The 20,457-nt window shown below is 40.8% G+C and overlaps 1 protein-coding gene across 1 annotated transcript in view; it reads left to right on the top strand.

The window, feature by feature from the left end:
* Positions 1-958: 958 nt before the first annotated feature.
* LOC126237425 (group XIIA secretory phospholipase A2) overlaps positions 959-20,457 on the top strand; it is a 32,125-nt gene continuing 12,626 nt past the window's right edge. Inside the window, exons 1-2 of the mRNA XM_049947534.1 lie at positions 959-1,465; positions 13,458-13,525. Coding sequence (XP_049803491.1) covers positions 1,234-1,465; positions 13,458-13,525 — 300 coding nt within the window. The 5' untranslated portion in view covers positions 959-1,233. The remainder of the gene's footprint in view (positions 1,466-13,457; positions 13,526-20,457) is intronic.

The raw sequence follows: 20,457 nt of genomic DNA, 5'->3' as shown, positions 1-20,457 counted from the left end.
CGGTGTAGAAAAGAAATATCAGTGGCAAGCGACTACGCTCCCCGTAAACATCAAACATTTAATTCAGTTATTTTGAAATATAGAAATGGAGGAAGTTCTGTTGTGGTCTGTGTTCGCAACTTGTGTTGCAAAAAACATTCAGACCAACCGCAGGAAACAGAGAAAGCGGGCAAAATGGTGTAGACAGTGGCTGCTAAAGCGAAAGCAGTTTTCTCACGTAAATTTACTGAGAGAGTTGCAGGACGAACCTAACGACTGGCGAAATTATTTGCGGATGGATGTCGAAACTTATAATTATCTCTTAAAGCTCGTAACCCTTCATATTATGAGAAACAATAATTGTATGGGAAGGGCAATTTCTCCTCTTGAACGGCTGGCGGTTACATTGACACTCCAATTTCATCTTCAGTTGTACTCCTGCTTGGTCTTGGTGTTTCTTGATCACTAAGAAAGCCAAGCAGATCAAAATACCATAACGTTGGCTGGTATACTTGATCTACTCCTACACCAGATCTAGATTTCTGAACTTTGGATAACTCAATTAGAGCATTGTATGCTGCAGTCTTTTTGCCTCGGTCACTATATTCTTTACTTTTAATCTTCTACAAACATGGGTACATGGGTGTTTTCTACGTATTTCAATGAATTCACTTACAAACTCTCGAGAACACTGACGTGTATCAGCCAATTTAATGCCCGGTGCGCACAAATACAAACACTAGACTGAGCAAACAGCTGTTTCGCGCCAGATTTGCGGCGATCTCCTGTCCACACGCTCCAACTTGTCTGCGCAGATGTGGTTTGAACCCACAGATTTGAGAGGTTTCGCTCAAACCTCCAACTCCAACTTCCAGGTTTGTACACACCTCAGGTTGGTGCAAATCTTCTGTCCACACGCAACGATCTGTCTGCGCAGATGTGATGTGCGCAGACATTTGCGCAGACAGATCGTAACGTGTGGACGGGCCTTTAGACTATGGCGTTATGGCTGTTGGGTCGACTGCTATCGACTTCTGTGGTCGCTTCGATTCATATGTCATGCGTCTGCGCAAGATTTGAGTGATATACACTTTTAACGCAGTTGTTATTGTTGCGGAATGTTGGCTGTACACCTGTGACTCAGTAGCGGCAGTGTTATGTCCTGAAGCGTTGTTGTATTTGTAATGAGCTGAGAACCCAAATATGAATATGAATGAGTCAGTTGATTGATGATATGTGGTTGCTGTTATTGTAATGGAGATTAATAAAACAAGGGTGTTCATTTATGCATTAACATTTCTGGGCTATGCCTTTAGTGGGTATGGAGCAGAAATAATCACAAACTTGAGAGATGCAGTAATAGCAGCAGAAAGTGTTTTCGGAAGCTTTCTTAAGAATGCAATAACATGGGTGAAACAAGTGAAGAACCTGCATGACGTCTTCGATGCCGCGATCGAAGAAACGTGTGTCTTCTCATGTCCAGGGGGTGTGTTACAATTTGTGTAGTATAGAATATAGTTCAAAGTGAGCCTTTTCTATTTTAAATGGTTACACTCAATTTTGAATCACGTTCATTATACTGTCGACTGCGCAGCAAATTGGAACACTCACAATGAGAGAGATTATTTACTAAAAGAAGATTTCATTGCATTCTCACATAAGTTGCCTCCTTCATAAGTGAAATAGATTTCCTAAGGGCTCTTCTATTGAATTCTGTCTTTCTTGACAACTAATTTTATCTTCACGAACCCGACTAGATGTATTATTAGATTCCATTATTGATCACCAATGCTTTATTACATCAGTTGTACAAATGTCATTGTATTTGGTAAAGTTTACATTAAAAACATTTTGAAGAGAAATTAACTGGCGGACTGTGCAACTGAAGGAGGGTTATTTGTAATCAACCTTTTATTGACATGAACACAAACATATTCCATCAAATGTCTTTTGCAAGTTTGCTAAAAATGTAACTTTCACTGACGTAAACAGTGACTCCTGTCTCGTCTTTTCCAGTTGTACTGGTAAGTCTTCATGCTACCTCATTGTTCTGTATATGCTTTCATGGGCTAGCTTAGAACACTGTTTTTATTTCCATCATGTGTTTCACTAAGCAGTGTGACGCCATCTGTAAAGGTACTGGACTCACGTTTGGAAGGACCAGCTTTGAAATGCATCCTGGTCACACAATTTAGATTTCACATGGTTTTCTTAAATTACTAAACACAAATGCCAGAATGGCTGCATTTGGAAAGGACATGCCTGATTTCTTACCTTCCACAGTCTGAATCTGTGCTCTGCCTCTAATGGCCTTGCCCTTGACTGTACATTAAATTCAAATCTTCCTTTTTTGCAGTAGAAATACAGTCACAGCTCAAGTGTATCTCTACCAGTTAAGATAAAATGCTGTACCAAAATTTTAAGCAATTTGTTTTGCACTGTTCGAGTTGTTAGTATGCAAGTGTGTACTGTATTTTCCCACTTCAACCAGTTGAAGACAGAAAACATTCTGCATGTTGTGCAAGTGAAAATGGTTTTGCAGTAGGGCTAAATGGTAAGAATGGTGTGTTCGGAAGGTCCGGATCATGGTCATGGTTTGCCTATTGTTTTTTTTTGTGTGTGTGTGTGTGTGTGATATATATATATCTTGCTGCATTAGTCTAATACGGTTAATTGATGCAGAGCATATTAATCTTATGGTTGCCTGAGTTTCTACGCTTATCTTATACAGAAAAATAAATTTCTGACAATGCTAACTAAAATTTTCTATGAGCGTGAAATTAGTTCCGTATTTGCTGCAAAAGTCAGTATATGTTCAATGAAAGTTACTTTACATAATCTGATGTTTCTGATCTGGAAACCTTATTTAGATCTAGCTAATTAAATTTTAAACAGGAGTGGGTAATGACATTAGAACTCTCACTGAGAATGTGCTCTTTGATGAAGCTTAAAGCAAGAAAATAACTGTACACCAAGTAATGAATGCCATCTGTGATCATGGTGCACAGTTAGGGTAAATAAGATAGTGCCTTACAGTTCAGATACTCCTCAGTATAAATGACTCCAGGAGAGATGTTTTAGTAAAAGTTGCTAGAGGTATCCTGTGATGAAGTTTGTAAGGAACAAAGTGCTAATGTAAAATTTAATGTATTCTGTGTTAAATTCGTATTGTTGTTTCGAAATAGCTTTTTATGTAAGCTAATGATAAAGGACATTAAAAGTCATGTCAAAAACTATGGATCACTAGATGGATTGAAATATCTCGTAAACGGAAGGTGTATCTGTTGGCGAGAACAAGTAAAGGTCCTGCAGCAGTTGCACATTCCAAAAACTACACAAAACTATTAATAAAACTCATAAAAGATGATAGAACATGCACGTTATATCAGAAATCAGTAATTTCAACAAAAGGCTTAAGTCTGTGTGCGATGTGGTGAAATGAGAGGACAACAAACCACAAAACAGTATAACATCACTACTGATTTCAATGATCGGGCTGTTATTGATCATTCACAGATAGCAGATATGTTTGACAAAATTTGTGATCACTTACCGAGTGATAGAAAATGTCTGACAGATAGTAAATTTAAATTTGAAAGCAAACTGGTAAGGTTTGTCCTTGTCAACTTCTTCAGTTCTGTAGACATATTTCTATATTTGTGATATATAAAAGGTACTGGGTAGAAATTTCTAACCCCTTGCAAATTGTCAGCATTTAGTCACATGAATGTGTAATGCGAATATAAAGTGACTGATTCAACATAATTGTGATTAATCATACAAGTGATACAGGGAACACGGAACTAACTTGTCTATAATTCAGTACAACATTAGTATTAACACTGCTCTTATGTTTTTTTCCCCTTCAAATTAATATCAGATCATAACACACCAAAGCACTACTGCGTTATGAATGGAAAGTGGTGTATTTATGTTCCACTTTCATCTGGAATACAAGGGAAATACACTTGACAAATAAAGTACGCAAGTTTCACAACATTTTCATTTTTGGCAGGGGTACTGTAATTTGCATAAGTGACTTTTATAAGAATGAAAATTTATGATCCATAACAAAAATAAAATAAACTTTACATTACTGCTGTCACCTAGTGTACTGTACCCAACATATCTACAAGATGAAAAAGTAACTGACTAAGATTGGTTATTGCTTTTGTTGTTTAACATCATTTTCTTTCAGTCCTGGTTCTATATCAATCATTACATCACATAATTTAATCCTAGTGTAGGATCTCTGAAACTCACTGTTTATTCAGATAAGGTTTAGTAAATAAAAAATAAGTACATACTTCATCGCAGAGCTTATCAGTAACAGCCATGTGCATTCCTGAGACAATTTTTAGGTGCGGGGGCAGTCGTTTTTATGACTTCATTCATTTCAGATGTGGTAATGAGAAAAATTAGTGCCTTGACTGTAACCATGACATACCAGTGTTGTCCTGGCACTGGCAACTTTATCTGCATTTGTTTAAAAGCATTTCCACCAAAGGGACTTTCCTCAAAAGTAGATGACACGGTATACAGTTTTTCCCAGGAGGAATCATCAATATTTGGGGATGTGACAGGAATAATCATTAAAAGCAAAAAAAAGAAAGAAAAAAAAGTCCAGTAAACATGTGCTCTAAAATGCATGCCTTTAGAGCTATGAGTGCTTGTTCACGTGAAATAAATCTTTTCTACTGCATGCTCTTTGTGCTCCACATTTTGAGAGGTGGTGGTATGGAGAAACAAGGAAAAAATGTCCAGTAAACATGGGTTCTAAAGTGCATACCTTAAGAACTGTTCTTGTTCACCTCTGCTACTGTGAAACACACATCTCCTTGTGAAGGAGTGCTCGTAACTCTTTAAGGTAGGCCTATGCATTTTAGAGCCATGCTTACTAGACACATTTGCTTAAAATTATTGTTTCTGTCATGTCCCTGACTACTGATCATTCATCCTAGAGCGTCCTGTATGGTTGGTTATCTCAGTGATTTCTTTTCTAACTGTTCCTACACTAGACGAAAAATACTACGTAAGAAAGAAAAACCAAAAGATAAAAGTAAAACTCACAATGCGAGTTGTAGTTATTAAATAATATAGTTAAAACAATGGGAATATATTATTGCCACTCATATAGTGGAGGTGCTGAGTTGCAGATAGGCAAAAATTAGTGGCAGAAACCTCTCCCCCCCCCCTCCCCCTTCCACCCCCTCACACACACGCAAATGCAACTCGTACAAAGACCACAGTCTCTGTCAACTGAAGCCACACTACACATTAAATTTTTGATATTGTAATCTGTCAGTTTTAATATCATAATTTACGTCTTCCATTTCCAGTAGAACATAAATGTATTTGGCATTCCATTGAAAGAAATGAAGTTCACGATTCACGAAGATGTATTTTTGGCATTCAGTATCAGACAAATATATAAACGAACCAAGAGTCCACTGATAAGGATTCCTATAGTAAGAGTAAACAGACAGTGACACAGCTTAATATAGTATTCTGATAACGGATATTACAGGATGGAAACAAACAAAAACGAGGAGATGTATCCACTCATTCAGAACCGATTTACATGCGGTGCACGGACGTACATAATAGTACAGGGAATTTTATTATCTTCAAAGCTTCCTTTCTTCTTCTGATCTAATGCCCATTCACACACAAATGCACCCACTCATGACTGTGGGTTGTTTGTGAAGTCTTGCATCAGGTGGTTATAGGTGTATAGTTGACAATTCTCATTTTTGTTCATTAATTTGCTGTCCTTTATTTAATGCTAAATTCGAGCCACTTCTTGTCTGTACGTCATAACTCTGCTATGCAAATAATCATAGTTGTGACATAATATATTAAAACTTATTACCCATTCCTAATACAGTAAAAGTGTAGCTTGGTGGCTCACAAGGGGGCCATATGAGCTTCTCTTCACTAATTTGATTCATATAGGCATGGTGTGTAGGGCACAACTAAGACTTTATGAAGCTGCAACTGTGCTTTATAGGGTCACCTGTGTTCAGGGAGCCCACAGCCGAGTTAGTAAACTTCTAGTTTCATAACTGCGAGGTGTCTGGATAGACTCTTGCTACTGATACCTTTTTTTTAAATTTTGGCATAATTCTAATAAGAAATTTGTTATGACAGTGCAAATTATTAATATTTAATGATTCAAGTATTATTTTCCTAGTCTTTGTCCAGAAAAAAAAGGAAGATAATTTTTTTTCATAAGCATATTGGTAGTCATTTTATATATATTATTGTATCTGCATTCGTCAGAAGTATAATATATAACCTGTAACGTGAATCAGGATGATACTAATCATAGAAACATGGAAAACAGTAATTATTGTTATATATTGTACATGTAGTGAATGCTGGAGTTTCCTATGTGCATGGTTTTACGGTGTGTCTGTTGCTAAACAAACATGGTTTAAATCCATAAATAGCTCTCAGTCCTCACACAGTTCTGTGCCATTCACCAAATGCTGGTTCAAACAGCTTATAATAATAATAAAAAGAAAAGAGTAGCAGCAGTGGGATTCGATCAAGCGACATTGTGCTTATGAAGCTAAGCGCTTACTTGCTCAGCCGCAGAGTCCTGGAATACTAGTGACCCTACAAAGTATTTCAAACTATATCACCTCAAAAACAGTTGAGAATTGCATCTTCCTTACACATGTTGAAGACCTAATTGTGCCCAACACACCATAGCAATATGAATCAAATCTGTGAGGGGAATTTCGTACAGCTCCCTTGTTGATGGTAAAGTGCCAGCTTAGAGGATCAAAACGTCTTGGGTTTAATCCCAAGTCAGTCCGAGAATTTTTATTTGTCACTTATCACCCTTTCACCTCTAACAAGCTTGTCAATGTGAAAAACGCCTTGTTGCACCGTGGTTCGGAATCCATGTTAAACTGTATGTTCCCCTGGGTAAATCAGTTTGAAGTTCAGAAGTCAATGGCATAGCACCAATAGCACAATGCTTAGTAAAGCTCTAACATGTTCAACCAACCTTTCAGTTGGTGACAGCTTTACTTTTTAATATAACAAGGAGAAAAAGACCTGAAAATAAATAGCCAAGCCATTCAGATGGAGAGAATGATTCAGTTGACAGTGGCAAAAGTGTAGGTGGTCAATGTGTGTATTAACAGTACTGTTCTCAAACGTTTATGCAGTTGCAGTACTTCCACTCAGCTGTTAATGATACTTAGTGCAGTCCGTAAAAGATTCAGTACCAGTATGTGACATGAATTGTGTAGCTGAGAATGAGGAGAGTTCTGGTTCAGAGTTTCTGATGTAGCTCATTGTCCACCTATCGTGAAACCTGGGAGAATATGAGATAGATCGATAATCTACTTGATAGTAGTTGCTAGCTCTTGGACCATGTGCAGATCAGTGGAAAATAATGATTTTTGTTTGTGAAATATACGTAATTTTCTGGCATGTCCTATCGAGTTGCAGATCTGATGTTTTGAATCTCTCTTATTTTATTCCTCTGATGAGATAAGAGAATAGGTTTGTGAGAAAAAATTGAATATATCATGAGCCAAATGACAGGTGGTGAGTAGAGAACCTAGAATATTACCATTTTATGTGAAAATTTGGGAAGTAGCTGTATTTTTCCAATCTTTGATAGGAAGTATGCCAGGAAATGACAGTTTCTTCTCATCAAGTCTGTAAAGATGAACATTTGTAATTGTCAGATGCCAAAAGAGGAAGGCAGTCTGCCTAAGTTTGCAAACAGGATTCTGGTCGACAAAACAATTTGTTAATAAAGCCATTCTATAGTGTTTTTCCACTTATAAGCAGAAGTACACTGAAGAAAAAGGGCAAAGATTTGGTATTTACTACTGAAACATGATTCCACAAATAAGAGTGGCACTCCCCTACAAACATTTTATGTTTTTTCCAAGGTATTGCAGAGACAACAAGCTCTTGTTTCGTTGTCTGAAACATCAGTCACTAAGACATTCAGTATGCTTCAGATGTGCTAATGACATAGAGAACAAAATACATTTTATTGAAATGGCTTTGTTGGAGACTGTGCATTCCTATCCCGTTTGTGGACTAAAACCTATGAGGAAACAATCAGACAAATTGAAATATTTTCTGGCATAACTGATCCCAAGTCCTATAGGTTTCCGTGCTATGCCATTCGTATGTCAAGAAAGCACTACACTTTCACAAGTGTACAGATTGATTCAAACATATTTTTTCCTTGTTCTTACTATTTGTAAATCTCTAGACTAATAAGGGTGAAACATTTTCAGATAAGCTGCTGAGTGAAAACTTAGCTGGTGCACAACTAATTACACTAACTGAGCCAGTGATCTAACGAGTCAACTTGCTCCTTCTGTGAGGCAACCAACCAACTGCACTTGAATATGCACAGCAAATTACACCATACAGAATGAGATTGATTGTCTCTTAGGACTCTTACGATTGGCATTTAAAGCCAACAGTTTCAATGACCTCAACTAATCTAAAAATCAATTTGCTGCTCTGAGTTAGCTTTAATTATTAATTTACTCGTCACCTTCTGTAGGACCAAATTGAGGAGCAAATTTCCGAGGTCATGGAATGTGTCATTACATTAAATTACAACATAAAAGTAATAACAGATAAAAATAAAATATTTATGAACCCAAATAAAGTCAGTCCATAAGTTTAAGTAAACGCAATCAACAATACAACAAGAATCAGCTTAATTTTTTCGAGGAACTCCTCGACAGAATAGAAGGAGTGACCATGAGGAAATACTTCAGTTTCGATGTGAAAGCGCGTGGATTACTGCTGAGATTTTTCTTAAATTCTAGTGGTAGCTTATTGAAAATGGATGCAGCAGTATACTGCACACTTTTCTGCACAAGAGTTAAAGAAGTCCGATCCAACTGCAGGTTTGATTTCTGATGAGTATTAACTGAGTGAAAGCTGCTTATTCTTGGGAATAAGCTAATATTGTTAACAAGAAATGTTAATAAGGAATATATGTACTGAGAGGCCAATGTCAAAATACCCAGCCTCATGAACAGGGGTCCACAAGAGGTTCATGAACTTACAGCACTTACTGCCCGAGCCACCCGTTTCTGAGCCAAAAATATCTTTTTAGAATGGAATTAATTACCCCAAAGTATAATACCATATGACATAAGCAAATGAAAATAAACAAAGTAGACTAATTTTCCTGTCGCAATCACTCACTTCAGATACCGTTCGAATAGTAAAAATGGCAGCATTAAGTCTTTGAACAACATCCTGAATGTGGGGTTTCCACAACAGTTTACTATCTGAACACCTAGAAATTTGAACTGTTCAGTTTCACTAATCATATACCCATTCCGTGAAATTAAAACACCATGTTTTGTTGAATTGTGTGTTAGAAAATGTAAAAACTAAGTCTTACTGTGATTTAGCATTAGTTTATTTTCTACAAGCCATGAAGTTAGGTCATGTAATGCACTATTTGAAACTGAGCCAATGTTGCACACAACATCCCTTACTACCAAGCTAGTGTCATCAGCAAACAGAAATATTTTAGAGTTACCCATAATACTACAGGGCATATCATTTATACAGATAAAGGAGTGACCCCAACACTTATCCCTGGGGCATCCCCCCACTTGACTGTACCCCACTGTGACCCCACATCACAGCCATTCTCAACATTGTGAATAAAGACCTTTTGCTGTTTGTAAGAGTTGAACCAACTGTGAGTTCCTGTCCGTATTCCAATATGGTCCAACTTCTGGAGCAATATTTTGTGATCAACACAATCAAATGCCTTAGTTAAAAAATATGCCTAGCGATTGAAACCTTTTGTTTAACCTGTCCAGTACCTCACAGAGAAAAGAGAATATGACATTTTCAGTTGTTAAACAACTTCTAAAGTTGAGCTGTACATTTGATAGCAAATCGTGTAATATAAAATGATCAATTATCCTTTCATACAAAGTCTTTTCCATAACTTTAGCAAACACTGAGAGCATAGAAAGAGGTCTAAAATTGTCTACATTATCCCTTTCTCCCTTTTTATAAAGCTGCTTTACTACTGAATACTTTAATCGTCCAGGAAACTGACCATTCCGAAAGGAAAAATTACAAATATGGCTATATACAGTGCTAACATGCGCAGCACAGTATTTTAATTTTCTGCTAGGCACTCTATCATATCCACAAGAGTCCTTAGTCTTCAGTGATTTGATTATTGACTCAATCTCCCCCTTGTCTGTATTGCAGAGGAGTATTTCAGACACCAATCTCGGAAAGGCATTTGCCAAGAAAGTTATATGATTCCCTGTAAAAACTAAACTTTTATTTAATTCACCAGCAATGCTCAGAAAGTTATTGTTAAATACTGTACATATATCTGATTTATCAGTAACAGAAATATTTTTACTTCGAACTGACTATATCGTCGACCTTGTGCTGCTGACCAGACACTTCCTTCACAACAGGCCAAATGGTTTTAATTTTATCATGTGAATTAGCTATTCTATTTGCATACCATATACTCTTTGCCTTCCTAATAAAATTTTTAAGCACCTTACATATTGTTTGTAATGGGCTACTGTAGCTTGATTGTGACTACTTCTAACATTTTGATATAGTTCGCACTTTGTCCTGCATGATATCCTTACCCCACTAGTCAGCCACCTGGGCTGCCTATTGCTGCTAGTACCCTGTTTAGAACGTTCTAATGGGAAGCAACTCTCAAAGAGCATTGAGAAAAGTGTTAAGGAAAGCATTATGTGTATCATGTATGTTATCGGCACTTTAATCATCCTGTCACTCTTGCTCCTTGACAAGGTTTAAAAAACTCTGTATTGCTGTAGGTTTAACTTTCCTACATAGTTTGTAATTATATGTGATATTTGTTTGAATACAAAAGCCTTGTAATGTTAAAATTTGTGCATCATGGTCTGAAAGACCATTCACCCTTTTACTAACAGAATACCCATCTAGTACTGAAGAATGAATAAAAATATTGTCTATGTCTGTGCTGCTGTTCCCCTGCATCCTAGTTGAAAAAAAAAATCATTGTCTGCATCAGATCATATGAATTTAGGAGATTGACCAACATCCTTTTTCTTGCATCATCATCATATACAAAATTTATATTGAACTCGCGACATATAACTAATTTCTGGTACTTCCTGCAAAGTGAATCACGAACTCTCTCTATCTTGAGCAGAAATGCTCTGAAGTCAGAGTTAGGGGACCTGTAAACAACAACAATTTGAAGTTTAGTTTCACTAAAGTCAACTGCCCCTGCACAACTGTGGACTCAAATGAATACTGTTTTTTAAGTACATAGCCACTTCCCCAACCTGCAGGGAACTCCTTGAAAAACAGCCAGCTAATCTGTATCCTGGTAAAGGAAGCCTCCCAATTGTCTAATTATTTAGGTGCTACTCCGATGTACCAGTAATTTCAGCGTCAACATCTATGAGCAGTTCACTAACTTTATCTCTAATAGCTCTTATATTTTGATGAAATATGCTAATTCCTTCTCTACTTGGAAACATGACATCCTCTGAAGGTGAGCCCTTAGCTAGAGGAACGTCCTTTAAGCAGTTATGCGTATTAGCTGACTCCAGTCTAAAAAAGGTGCAGCTCTAACTCCAGCTACTACAGGAATTTTTCCATGAGTGATCCCACCACCACCCACTACACCATTGCCAATAAGCTTTGCCAGCCTCCCCTTCCCATACCTGTTGAGGTGCAGGCCATGCCTAGTGAAACCCAATCTGCTGATAGACCCAACTGGCACCACTGAAATGTGACCCATGCCCCCTGCCATCAGTATCCTCTCCAGCCCCATGTTAGCGTGCCTAACAGCCACATTACGACGAGTCTGATCATGACGCTGGAACAGCTCCACGAAATGCACATTAGTGCCACCAGTTTGAGTAGCTATCTTTACCAGGTCACCACCTACATCATATACTCCATCCCTATCAAGACGTTTTCCCTGCTCCACCCACCTGATTCTCCTTCGTAAAATTCCTACATAACTCCCCTATGCTGTCAGTCACCTGAGCAAACCCTGCACTAGGCTTCATGATGCTGGTGACCTGGTACTCACTCCCCAACACTTCCTGCAATGGCTAGCTCACATCTCTACCGTGCGAACTACCTAGCAGCAGAACCTTCTTCTTTCTGTTAGACTTTGCAACTGACCTAAGCCTCCTAACTGCTGAGGACTGCTGCATGTTCCCTACACCTACGGCTACAAGAGGCTCCACTCCACTCAGCTCTGATAGTTGGTCAAATCTACTGCATATTCACAAAGTATAAATGTCTGAATTCCTACTCCTCCTAGCTGCCTTCTTGCCAACTGCCAGTTCCCATTCCCCACCACTCTTCACCCTCAACCTATCTAGTTCCTCCTTTGTATGTTGTAACTGCACCTGAAGGGCACAGACCTTACACTCCTGCTGCTCTATCAACTTATTTCTACTACAGATTCTTAATTCCCAGGAGAGGATGTCACTAGGATACCCACTGGCTTCCCCACTGCATTCCCCACACTGAAAATTCTTTGAACAAATCGGACACTGCACCCCACTACTCACAAACGTAGGACAGAGCGCACACTTCTCACTCATGGTAAAATTTTACAGTTACTTAAAAAAACTATATGCCTACATCACCGAAGTTCAATTACACCAGCAGAACTAACAGTAGCGGTCTTGAAATTCTCTGTCTACTAAGTAAGCAACTGCTTGTATTAATACTACTACACCACGGCTAATACCAATACCAGCAGAACTTCACAAAATTATTAGCTAAAACCAAAAATTCAAGTGGCCATTGGAACATTCAACAAAGTTAAAACATTGAATGAAAATGTTACTGAAATATTTCACTAGAAAAAATAAGAAACGTCAGCTGAAACCTAAAGCACGAAATTTAGAAAACGAGTTCAATGCACAGAAAACTAAAAAAACACAGCGAGCGAATGTTTCCAAAAGTTTATTAAATCGTTATTTCACCACAGAAAGCATGTTGCATCTCTGGAAAACTATTAAATTTAGTAACTGTATAACAGTGCACAAATAACTTTGTCAGTACTTAGCTTTACAACTGCTACAGCACCAACTGCACGCCGCAAAATGTAAACACACTATTGAGGCATGAGGCTTGGACGAACAATACCGAGTGAGGTGGCGCAGTGGTTAGCACACTGGACTCGCATTCGGGAGGACGACGGTTCAATCCCGCGTCCGGCCATCCTGATTTAGGTTTTCCGTGATTTCCCTAAATCGCTCCAGGCAAATGCCGGGATGGTTCCTCTGAAAGGGCACGGCCAACTTCCTTCCCTAATCCGATGAGACCGATGACCCGTTGTTTGGTCTCTTCCCCCAAACCAACCAATTGGACGAACGATGTCACAAGTTGAAATGAATGCCAGATGTAATACTTATTTTATGTACTTGGCAAATAAATTAATTTTTTAATTTATGTTCCAGGAGAGAAGCCTAAGAAAAATAAATATCATACACCATCAAGTGATGGATGTGGCTCACAAGGATTGAAAGTAAGTACCAATGAATTTTTTATTTTAATTTCTTATTGTCTTTTTCTTTAATAATTATTAATTAATTACAATATTTTGTTTTTAAAATGTGTGAATGGCTGAGTTGATGCAAAAGTCTCATAATGTGGCTGACGTTTCAGGAAAATGAAATTCTTGTAGGAGCTTATGATTAATTGGCAGTCACATTTGATTTATTCACTGTTATCATTTGATTTCTCGCTCTATCTCTGTTAAATTTCACCAGTCTAGCATGAAACGAAGCCCACAGGTTCGCAAATGCTTTTCATATCTTCTAAAATCCATCTAGTATGTACATCCGCTAGGAACTAGGAGGCCACAAAACCTCTACCCGTCAAAACTTTGCAATTTCTCCACTATTCTAGTTCAAAAAATTCAGGACTTGCCACTAACAACATGCATATGTCATCTAAATATATTTTGCACTCACACAATCGTAATCAAGTTCTCAGGCAGAATGCATTTGCAATATCTAAGACTGGTGTTCAATAGGTAATACAACACATTTTTTTCCTCGGTCAATTTTGGCTGGAGAAGAAAAATGTGGAATTGTTGTGGGAAGTCATGGAATATTCCTGCTTCAGCCCCTGTAGTGTCATGAAGTTCTGATAGGTGACAGCAGTATAGCCTACAAAATGGAGTGTGTAACGGAGGTGCATTCCAAGTCATTGAGTTTATTTTGGTACAAAACCAGAGCCCTGCAGATATTCATAGGCACTTGCAATTTGTCTATGGAGACCTGGCATGAGCAAAAGCATTGTGAGTCACTGGATGAGGCGTCTGTCATCATCGCGAAAAGGTCGTGCAGACCTGTCCAATCTCCCGTGTGCTGGCTGGCTGCACACGGCTGTGATTCTTGCAGTGTTGAAACATGCAGACACACTCATTTGAGGTGATCACTGCACAACTGGAGATCTCTGTTGGTAGTGCTGACACACTCTTTCACCTGTTGGCATACTCGAAGGTGTATGCCAGCTGGGTTCAGCGCTGCCTAACAGAAGACCAGAAAGAGCAGTGAAGGACCATCTGTACAGAACTGCTTGTGGTGCATTACAAGGCTGATTGTCAAACATCATCACATGCAATGAAACGTGAGTTCATCATTTCAAACTGGAAACAAATCGGCACTCCACAGAAAGGCACCACACCACATCTCCTCCAAAGAAAAAGTTCAAAGCCGCACACTCAGCTGGTAAAGTCATGGCTATGGTCTTCTGGGTCACTGAAGGGGTTAATCTGAGTCCTCCATCATGTTGCAAAGATCAACTCTGAAGTGTGTTTATTGTGCTACCCACAGGAAATTGAAGTTCTCCTTCTCCATGTCAGTGCAAGGCCTCACGCAAGTCTGTGCACCCGAGAAGAACTCACAAAACTTCATTGGACTGCTCTTCCTCATCCACCTGACAGCCTGAATCTTGCACTTTCCAACTTCCATCTGTTTGGCCCAATAAAAGATGCCATCCACAGGAAGCAGTGTTTGGATGATGAGGAGTTTATTGATGCAGCAAGATGTGAGCTCCAGTGTAGACCATTAGAGTGGTACCATGCAGGCATAGTCCCTCCCAATAAGGTGGCATCAGGCTGATGCATTGAATGGAGATTATGTTGATAAATAGGGTTTTATAGCCAAAACATTGCAGAAAAATGTGGTGTATTCGAATAATGAATAAAACAGGCCTGCTTTCAGAAAAAAAGAAAAAAAGTGTTGCATTACTTATTGAACAGCCCTCATATAACATTATAGTGTCACTTTGCTTGAAGATGAAACATTGTTTAAAGATAACACAGCCCCTTGGCTTATAAGGTGAAAAGTTTTCATCAGTAATTCCTTTCAGTTACATTTTATTTCTGTGTATTATTTCCATTCATTCCCTATTTGACCAAACTTAACTTTTTTAATCTTGTGTTATTGATAGGCAGTAAAATGTAGAAAGTTCATTGCTTTGAGGTAATAGCTAATTGTTTTGATATATCCTTGAATGTGAATATCGATGATTGATTCTGTTATTGCTTTTGATTCACCTATGTCTTTTGCGATGTGACAGTTTTGACTGACTTTTGATATTTATTTATTTTGGCTGGCTATAGTGGGTTTGTCCTCTGTGTGTTTGGTACACTCTTTGTGAATGTAAGATTGGCTTTCAGGCAGCTTGTGTTATGCCAAAAAGTGACCACCTCAAGCATTTCAGTTGCCAGTAGCTGGATTGAATTATTGTGAACCTGGAGTTCCTACATTGGTTCTGCCTTCTTATTTATATAAGTTCTCTGGGTGCTTCGGCAATCACCATTAAGCGTGATGGTTGAATATCATGCGTCACAAGGATCTCAATCTAAATGCTAAGATGATTGACTGTAATGGGTAGACACTAAAGAACTGGAAGCGCATGTCTATCCTGCATGGTTGTTACTCACCTGCAGAGTGTGTGTGTAAGTGTGTGTGTGTTAGTGTGTGTGTGTGTGTGTGTGTGTGTGAGAGAGAGAGAGAGAGAGAGAGAGAGAGAGAGAGAGAGAGAGAGAGGGGAGGGGGAGTGTTGAATAAACTTTGCACCACTTGGTGGCAGTTGCTGAAGATGAATAAAACTATCTCGGCAAATGGTACAACCATTTCCATGATTTCCATAGCCACACGGAATGCACGTAGAAGTGCAGAGGCTGGCGCGATGATCTGCTTCTACTTTCAGCACTGCAGCGTGATGTAGCTAACCACTATGTTTCCCAAAACTCCAGCTTTCTGCCCTAGTTTTTGTGGAATAATCTCTGATATGGGCCACACAATTTCCTGTGTTTTGTTTATCTTACTAAAAACAAATGTAGAAAACATTTGACAGGTACAATTTCACACTGTCTGAAATTGTACAAAAAGGGACCTTGCTTATGGAACCAAAAAAGTGAGTTACATAAAAATCTGGTTTGAGAGACCAACAACTGCTATAAGTTACTGATTGTGTGTAGGAAATACACTCCTGGAAATGGAAAAAAGAACACATTGACACCGGTGTGTCAGACCCACCATACTTGCTCCGGACACTGCGAGAGGGCTGTACAAGCAATGATCACACGCACGGCACAGCGGACACACCAGGAACCGCGGTGTTGGCCGTCGAATGGCGCTAGCTGCGCAGCATTTGTGCACCGCCGCCGTCAGTGTCAGCCAGTTTGCCGTGGCATACGGAGCTCCATCGCAGTCTTTAACACTGGTAGCATGCCGCGACAGTGTGGACGTGAACCGTATGTGCAGTTGACGGACTTTGAGCGAGGGCGTATAGTGGGCATGCGGGAGGCCAGGTGGACGTACCGCCGAATTGCTCAACACGTGGGGCGTGAGGTCTCCACAGTACATCGATGTTGTCGCCAGTGGTCGGTGGAAGGTGCACGTGCCCGTCGACCTGGGACCGGACCGCAGCGACGCACGGATGCACGCCAAGACCGTAGGATCCTACGCAGTGCCGTAGGGGACCGCACCGCCACTTCCCAGCAAATGAGGGACACTGTTGCTCCTGGGGTATCGGCGAGGACCATTCGCAACCGTCTCCATGAAGCTGGGCTACGGTCCTGCACACCGTTAGGCCGTCTTCCGCTCACGCCCCAACATCGTGCAGCCCGCCTCCAGTGGTGTCGCGACAGGCGTGAATGGAAGGACGAATGGAGACGTGTCGTCTTCAGCGATGAGAGTCGCTTCTGCCTTGGTGCCAATGATGGTCGTATGCGTGTTTGGCGCCGTGCAGGTGAGCGCCACAATCAGGACTGCATACGACCGAGGCACACAGGGCCAACACCCGGCATCATGGTGTGGGGAGCGATCTCCTACACTGGCCGTACACCACTGGTGATCGTCGAGGGGACACTGAATAGTGCACGGTACATCCAAACCGTCATCGAACCCATCGTTCTACCATTCCTAGACCGGCAAGGGAACTTGCTGTTCCAACAGGACAATGCACGTCCGCATGTATCCCGTGCCACCCAACGTGCTCTAGAAGGTGTAAGTCAACTACCCTGGCCAGCAAGATCTCCGGATCTGTCCCCCATTGAGCATGTTTGGGACTGGATGAAGCGTCGTCTCACGCGGTCTGCACGTCCAGCACGAACGCTGGTCCAACTGAGGCGCCAGGTGGAAATGGCATGGCAAGCCGTTCCACAGGACTACATCCAGCATCTCTACGATCGTCTCCATGGGAGAATAGCAGCCTGTATTGCTGCGAAAGGTGGATATACACTGTACTAGTGCCGACATTGTGCATGCTCTGTTGCCTGTGTCTATGTGCCTGTGGTTCTGTCAGTGTGATCATGTGATGTATCTGACCCCAGGAATGTGTCAATAAAGTTTCCCCTTCCTGGGACAATGAATTCACTGTGTTCTTATTTCAATTTCCAGGAGTGTAGATCCGAGTGTGACAGTTGCAAAAGCAAAAATTAGAAATATGCAAAACGCCAACATTAAGTAAAATAAAAAAAATCTAAAATTCAGAAGAGTGGAGTATCTGTAGTGGATATTTAAAATACAGTTGTTAATTTATAAATAAATACACTCCTGGAAATGGAAAAAAGAACACATTGACACCGGTGTGTCAGACCCACCATACTTGCTCCAGACACTGCGAGAGGGCTGTACAAGCAATGATCACACGCACGGCACAGCGGACACACCAGGAACCGCGGTGTTGGCCGTCGAATGGCGCTAGCTGCGCAGCATTTGTGCACCGCCGCCGTCAGTGTCAGCCAGTTTGCCGTGGCATACGGAGCTCCATCGCAGTCTTTAACACTGGTAGCATGCCGCGACAGCGTGGACGTGAACCGTATGTGCAGTTGACGGACTTTGAGCGAGGGCGTATAGTGGGCATGCGGGAGGCCGGGTGGACGTACCGCTGAATTGCTCAACACGTGGGGCGTGAGGTCTCCACAGTACATCGATGTTGTCGCCAGTGGTCGGCGGAAGGTGCACGTGCCCGTCGACCTGGAACTGGACCGCAGCGACGCACGGATGCACGCCAAGACCGTAGGATCCTACACAGTGCCGTAGGGGACCGCACCGCCACTTCCCAGCAAATTAGGGACACTGTTGCTCCTGGGGTATCGGCGAGGAACATTCGCAACCGTCTCCATGAAGCTGGGCTACGGTCCCGCACACCGTTAGGCCGTCTTCCGCTCACGCCCCAACATCGTGCAGCCCGCCTCCAGTGGTGTCGCGACAGGCGTGAATGGAGGGACGAATGGAGACGTGTCGTCTTCAGCGATGAGAGTCGCTTCTGCCTTGGTGCCAATGATGGTCGTATGCGTGTTTGGCGCCGTGCAGGTGAGCGCCACAATCAGGACTGCATACGACCGAGGCACACAGGGCCAACACCCGGCATCATGGTGTGGGGAGCGATCTCCTACACTGGCTGTACACCACTGGTGATCGTCGAGGGGACACTGAATAGTGTACGGTACATCCAAACCGTCATCGAACCCATCGTTCTACCATTCCTAGACCGGCAAGGGAACTTGCTGTTCCAACAGGACAATGCACGTCCGCATGTATCCCGTGCCACCCAACGTGCTCTAGAAGGTGTAAGTCAACTACCCTGGCCAGCAAGATCTCCGGATCTGTCCCCCATTGAGCATGTTTGGGACTGGATGAAGCGTCGTCTCACGCGGTCTGCACGTCCAGCACGAACGCTGGTCCAACTGAGGCGCCAGGTGGAAATGGCATGGTAAGCCGTTCCACAGGACTACATCCAGCATCTCTACGATCGTCTCCATGGGAGAATAGCAGCCTGTATTGCTGCGAAAGGTGGATATACACTGTACTAGTGCCGACATTGTGCATGCTCTGTTGCCTGTGTCTATGTGCCTGTGGTTCTGTCAGTGTGATCATGTGATGTATCTGACCCCAGGAATGTGTCAATAAAGTTTCCCCTTCCTGGGACAATGAATTCACGGTGTTCTTATTTCAATTTCCAGGAGTGTATTTGTCTTTGAGCATTATTTTGTGTATGTGTTTGTTGCCCTGTTTTATTCCTGCACAATTTCGAGTTCTGGATCTAAGAGTTTGGTTTTCTTTTACTTGTGTGTAACTCTTGCTTGCTCTATAACATTACTACCAACCAAAAATACCTGCTGATGCCATGTTGAAAACTTTGCCACTTGTAGAATTTATGGCATCCTGTGTGAATGGTAGCTCACAGTGCTACTGCAGTATGGCAAGAGATGTAGCATCACTTCAGTTGCATATATGAAACCATCTTTACTTCAATTTTCAGGGATCTGTGTTAGTGGACCGGCAAGTTTCTTGTTGACTTGTGTACTCGAATTTTTTAATTTCTCACCATCAAGGAAAACTAAGAAGCTGGCTTTCATGATCAATAATAATAATAATAATAAAGCATGTTATCATAATAGGGCATTCCCAATGTAGCAAAATTTGCTTATGTTACAAAGAGTGAAGATGAAGATGGAGGGTGTCATGGCTTCCAGTGGCTTTATGCACTTTGAGGCAACACAGCTTCAGGTGCATGGGCAGATAGAAGAACTTTATAGAGGTGGATAACATTATTAAATAATACGCATACATCACAAACATCCCCCTTCTCAGGTTGTGAATCTGAATATTATCCTGTTGTTTCGTAGGTGTCGGCCGAACAAAGGAAATTTCTTCTTTCTTGCTGTTTAAAGCACATGCAATATGCGTTTGCCTATCACTTTGAGTCCAAAAATGTGTCTTCTGAATTCGTTTAAAAGGAGTAGTTTGTTTGGAGCATTCTTCTTTTTTCTGCTCACAGAATTCTTCAATTTACTCTTTGGATAAAAGTATGAGTGCTGTGGATGTGTAAGAGTTCACAACTCTTGTAAAATCCTCAGCATTCTGAATTGCAGTTGTATTTGGTCTGAAAAGATTATGTTTTGTAGCATGGTGCATCAGCAGGCTTCCTACA

Source organism: Schistocerca nitens, chromosome 2, assembly GCF_023898315.1.
Source record: "Schistocerca nitens isolate TAMUIC-IGC-003100 chromosome 2, iqSchNite1.1, whole genome shotgun sequence".
Taxonomy (NCBI): Eukaryota; Metazoa; Arthropoda; class Insecta; order Orthoptera; family Acrididae; genus Schistocerca; species Schistocerca nitens.
This window is presented reverse-complemented; position numbering and strand designations above follow the sequence as displayed.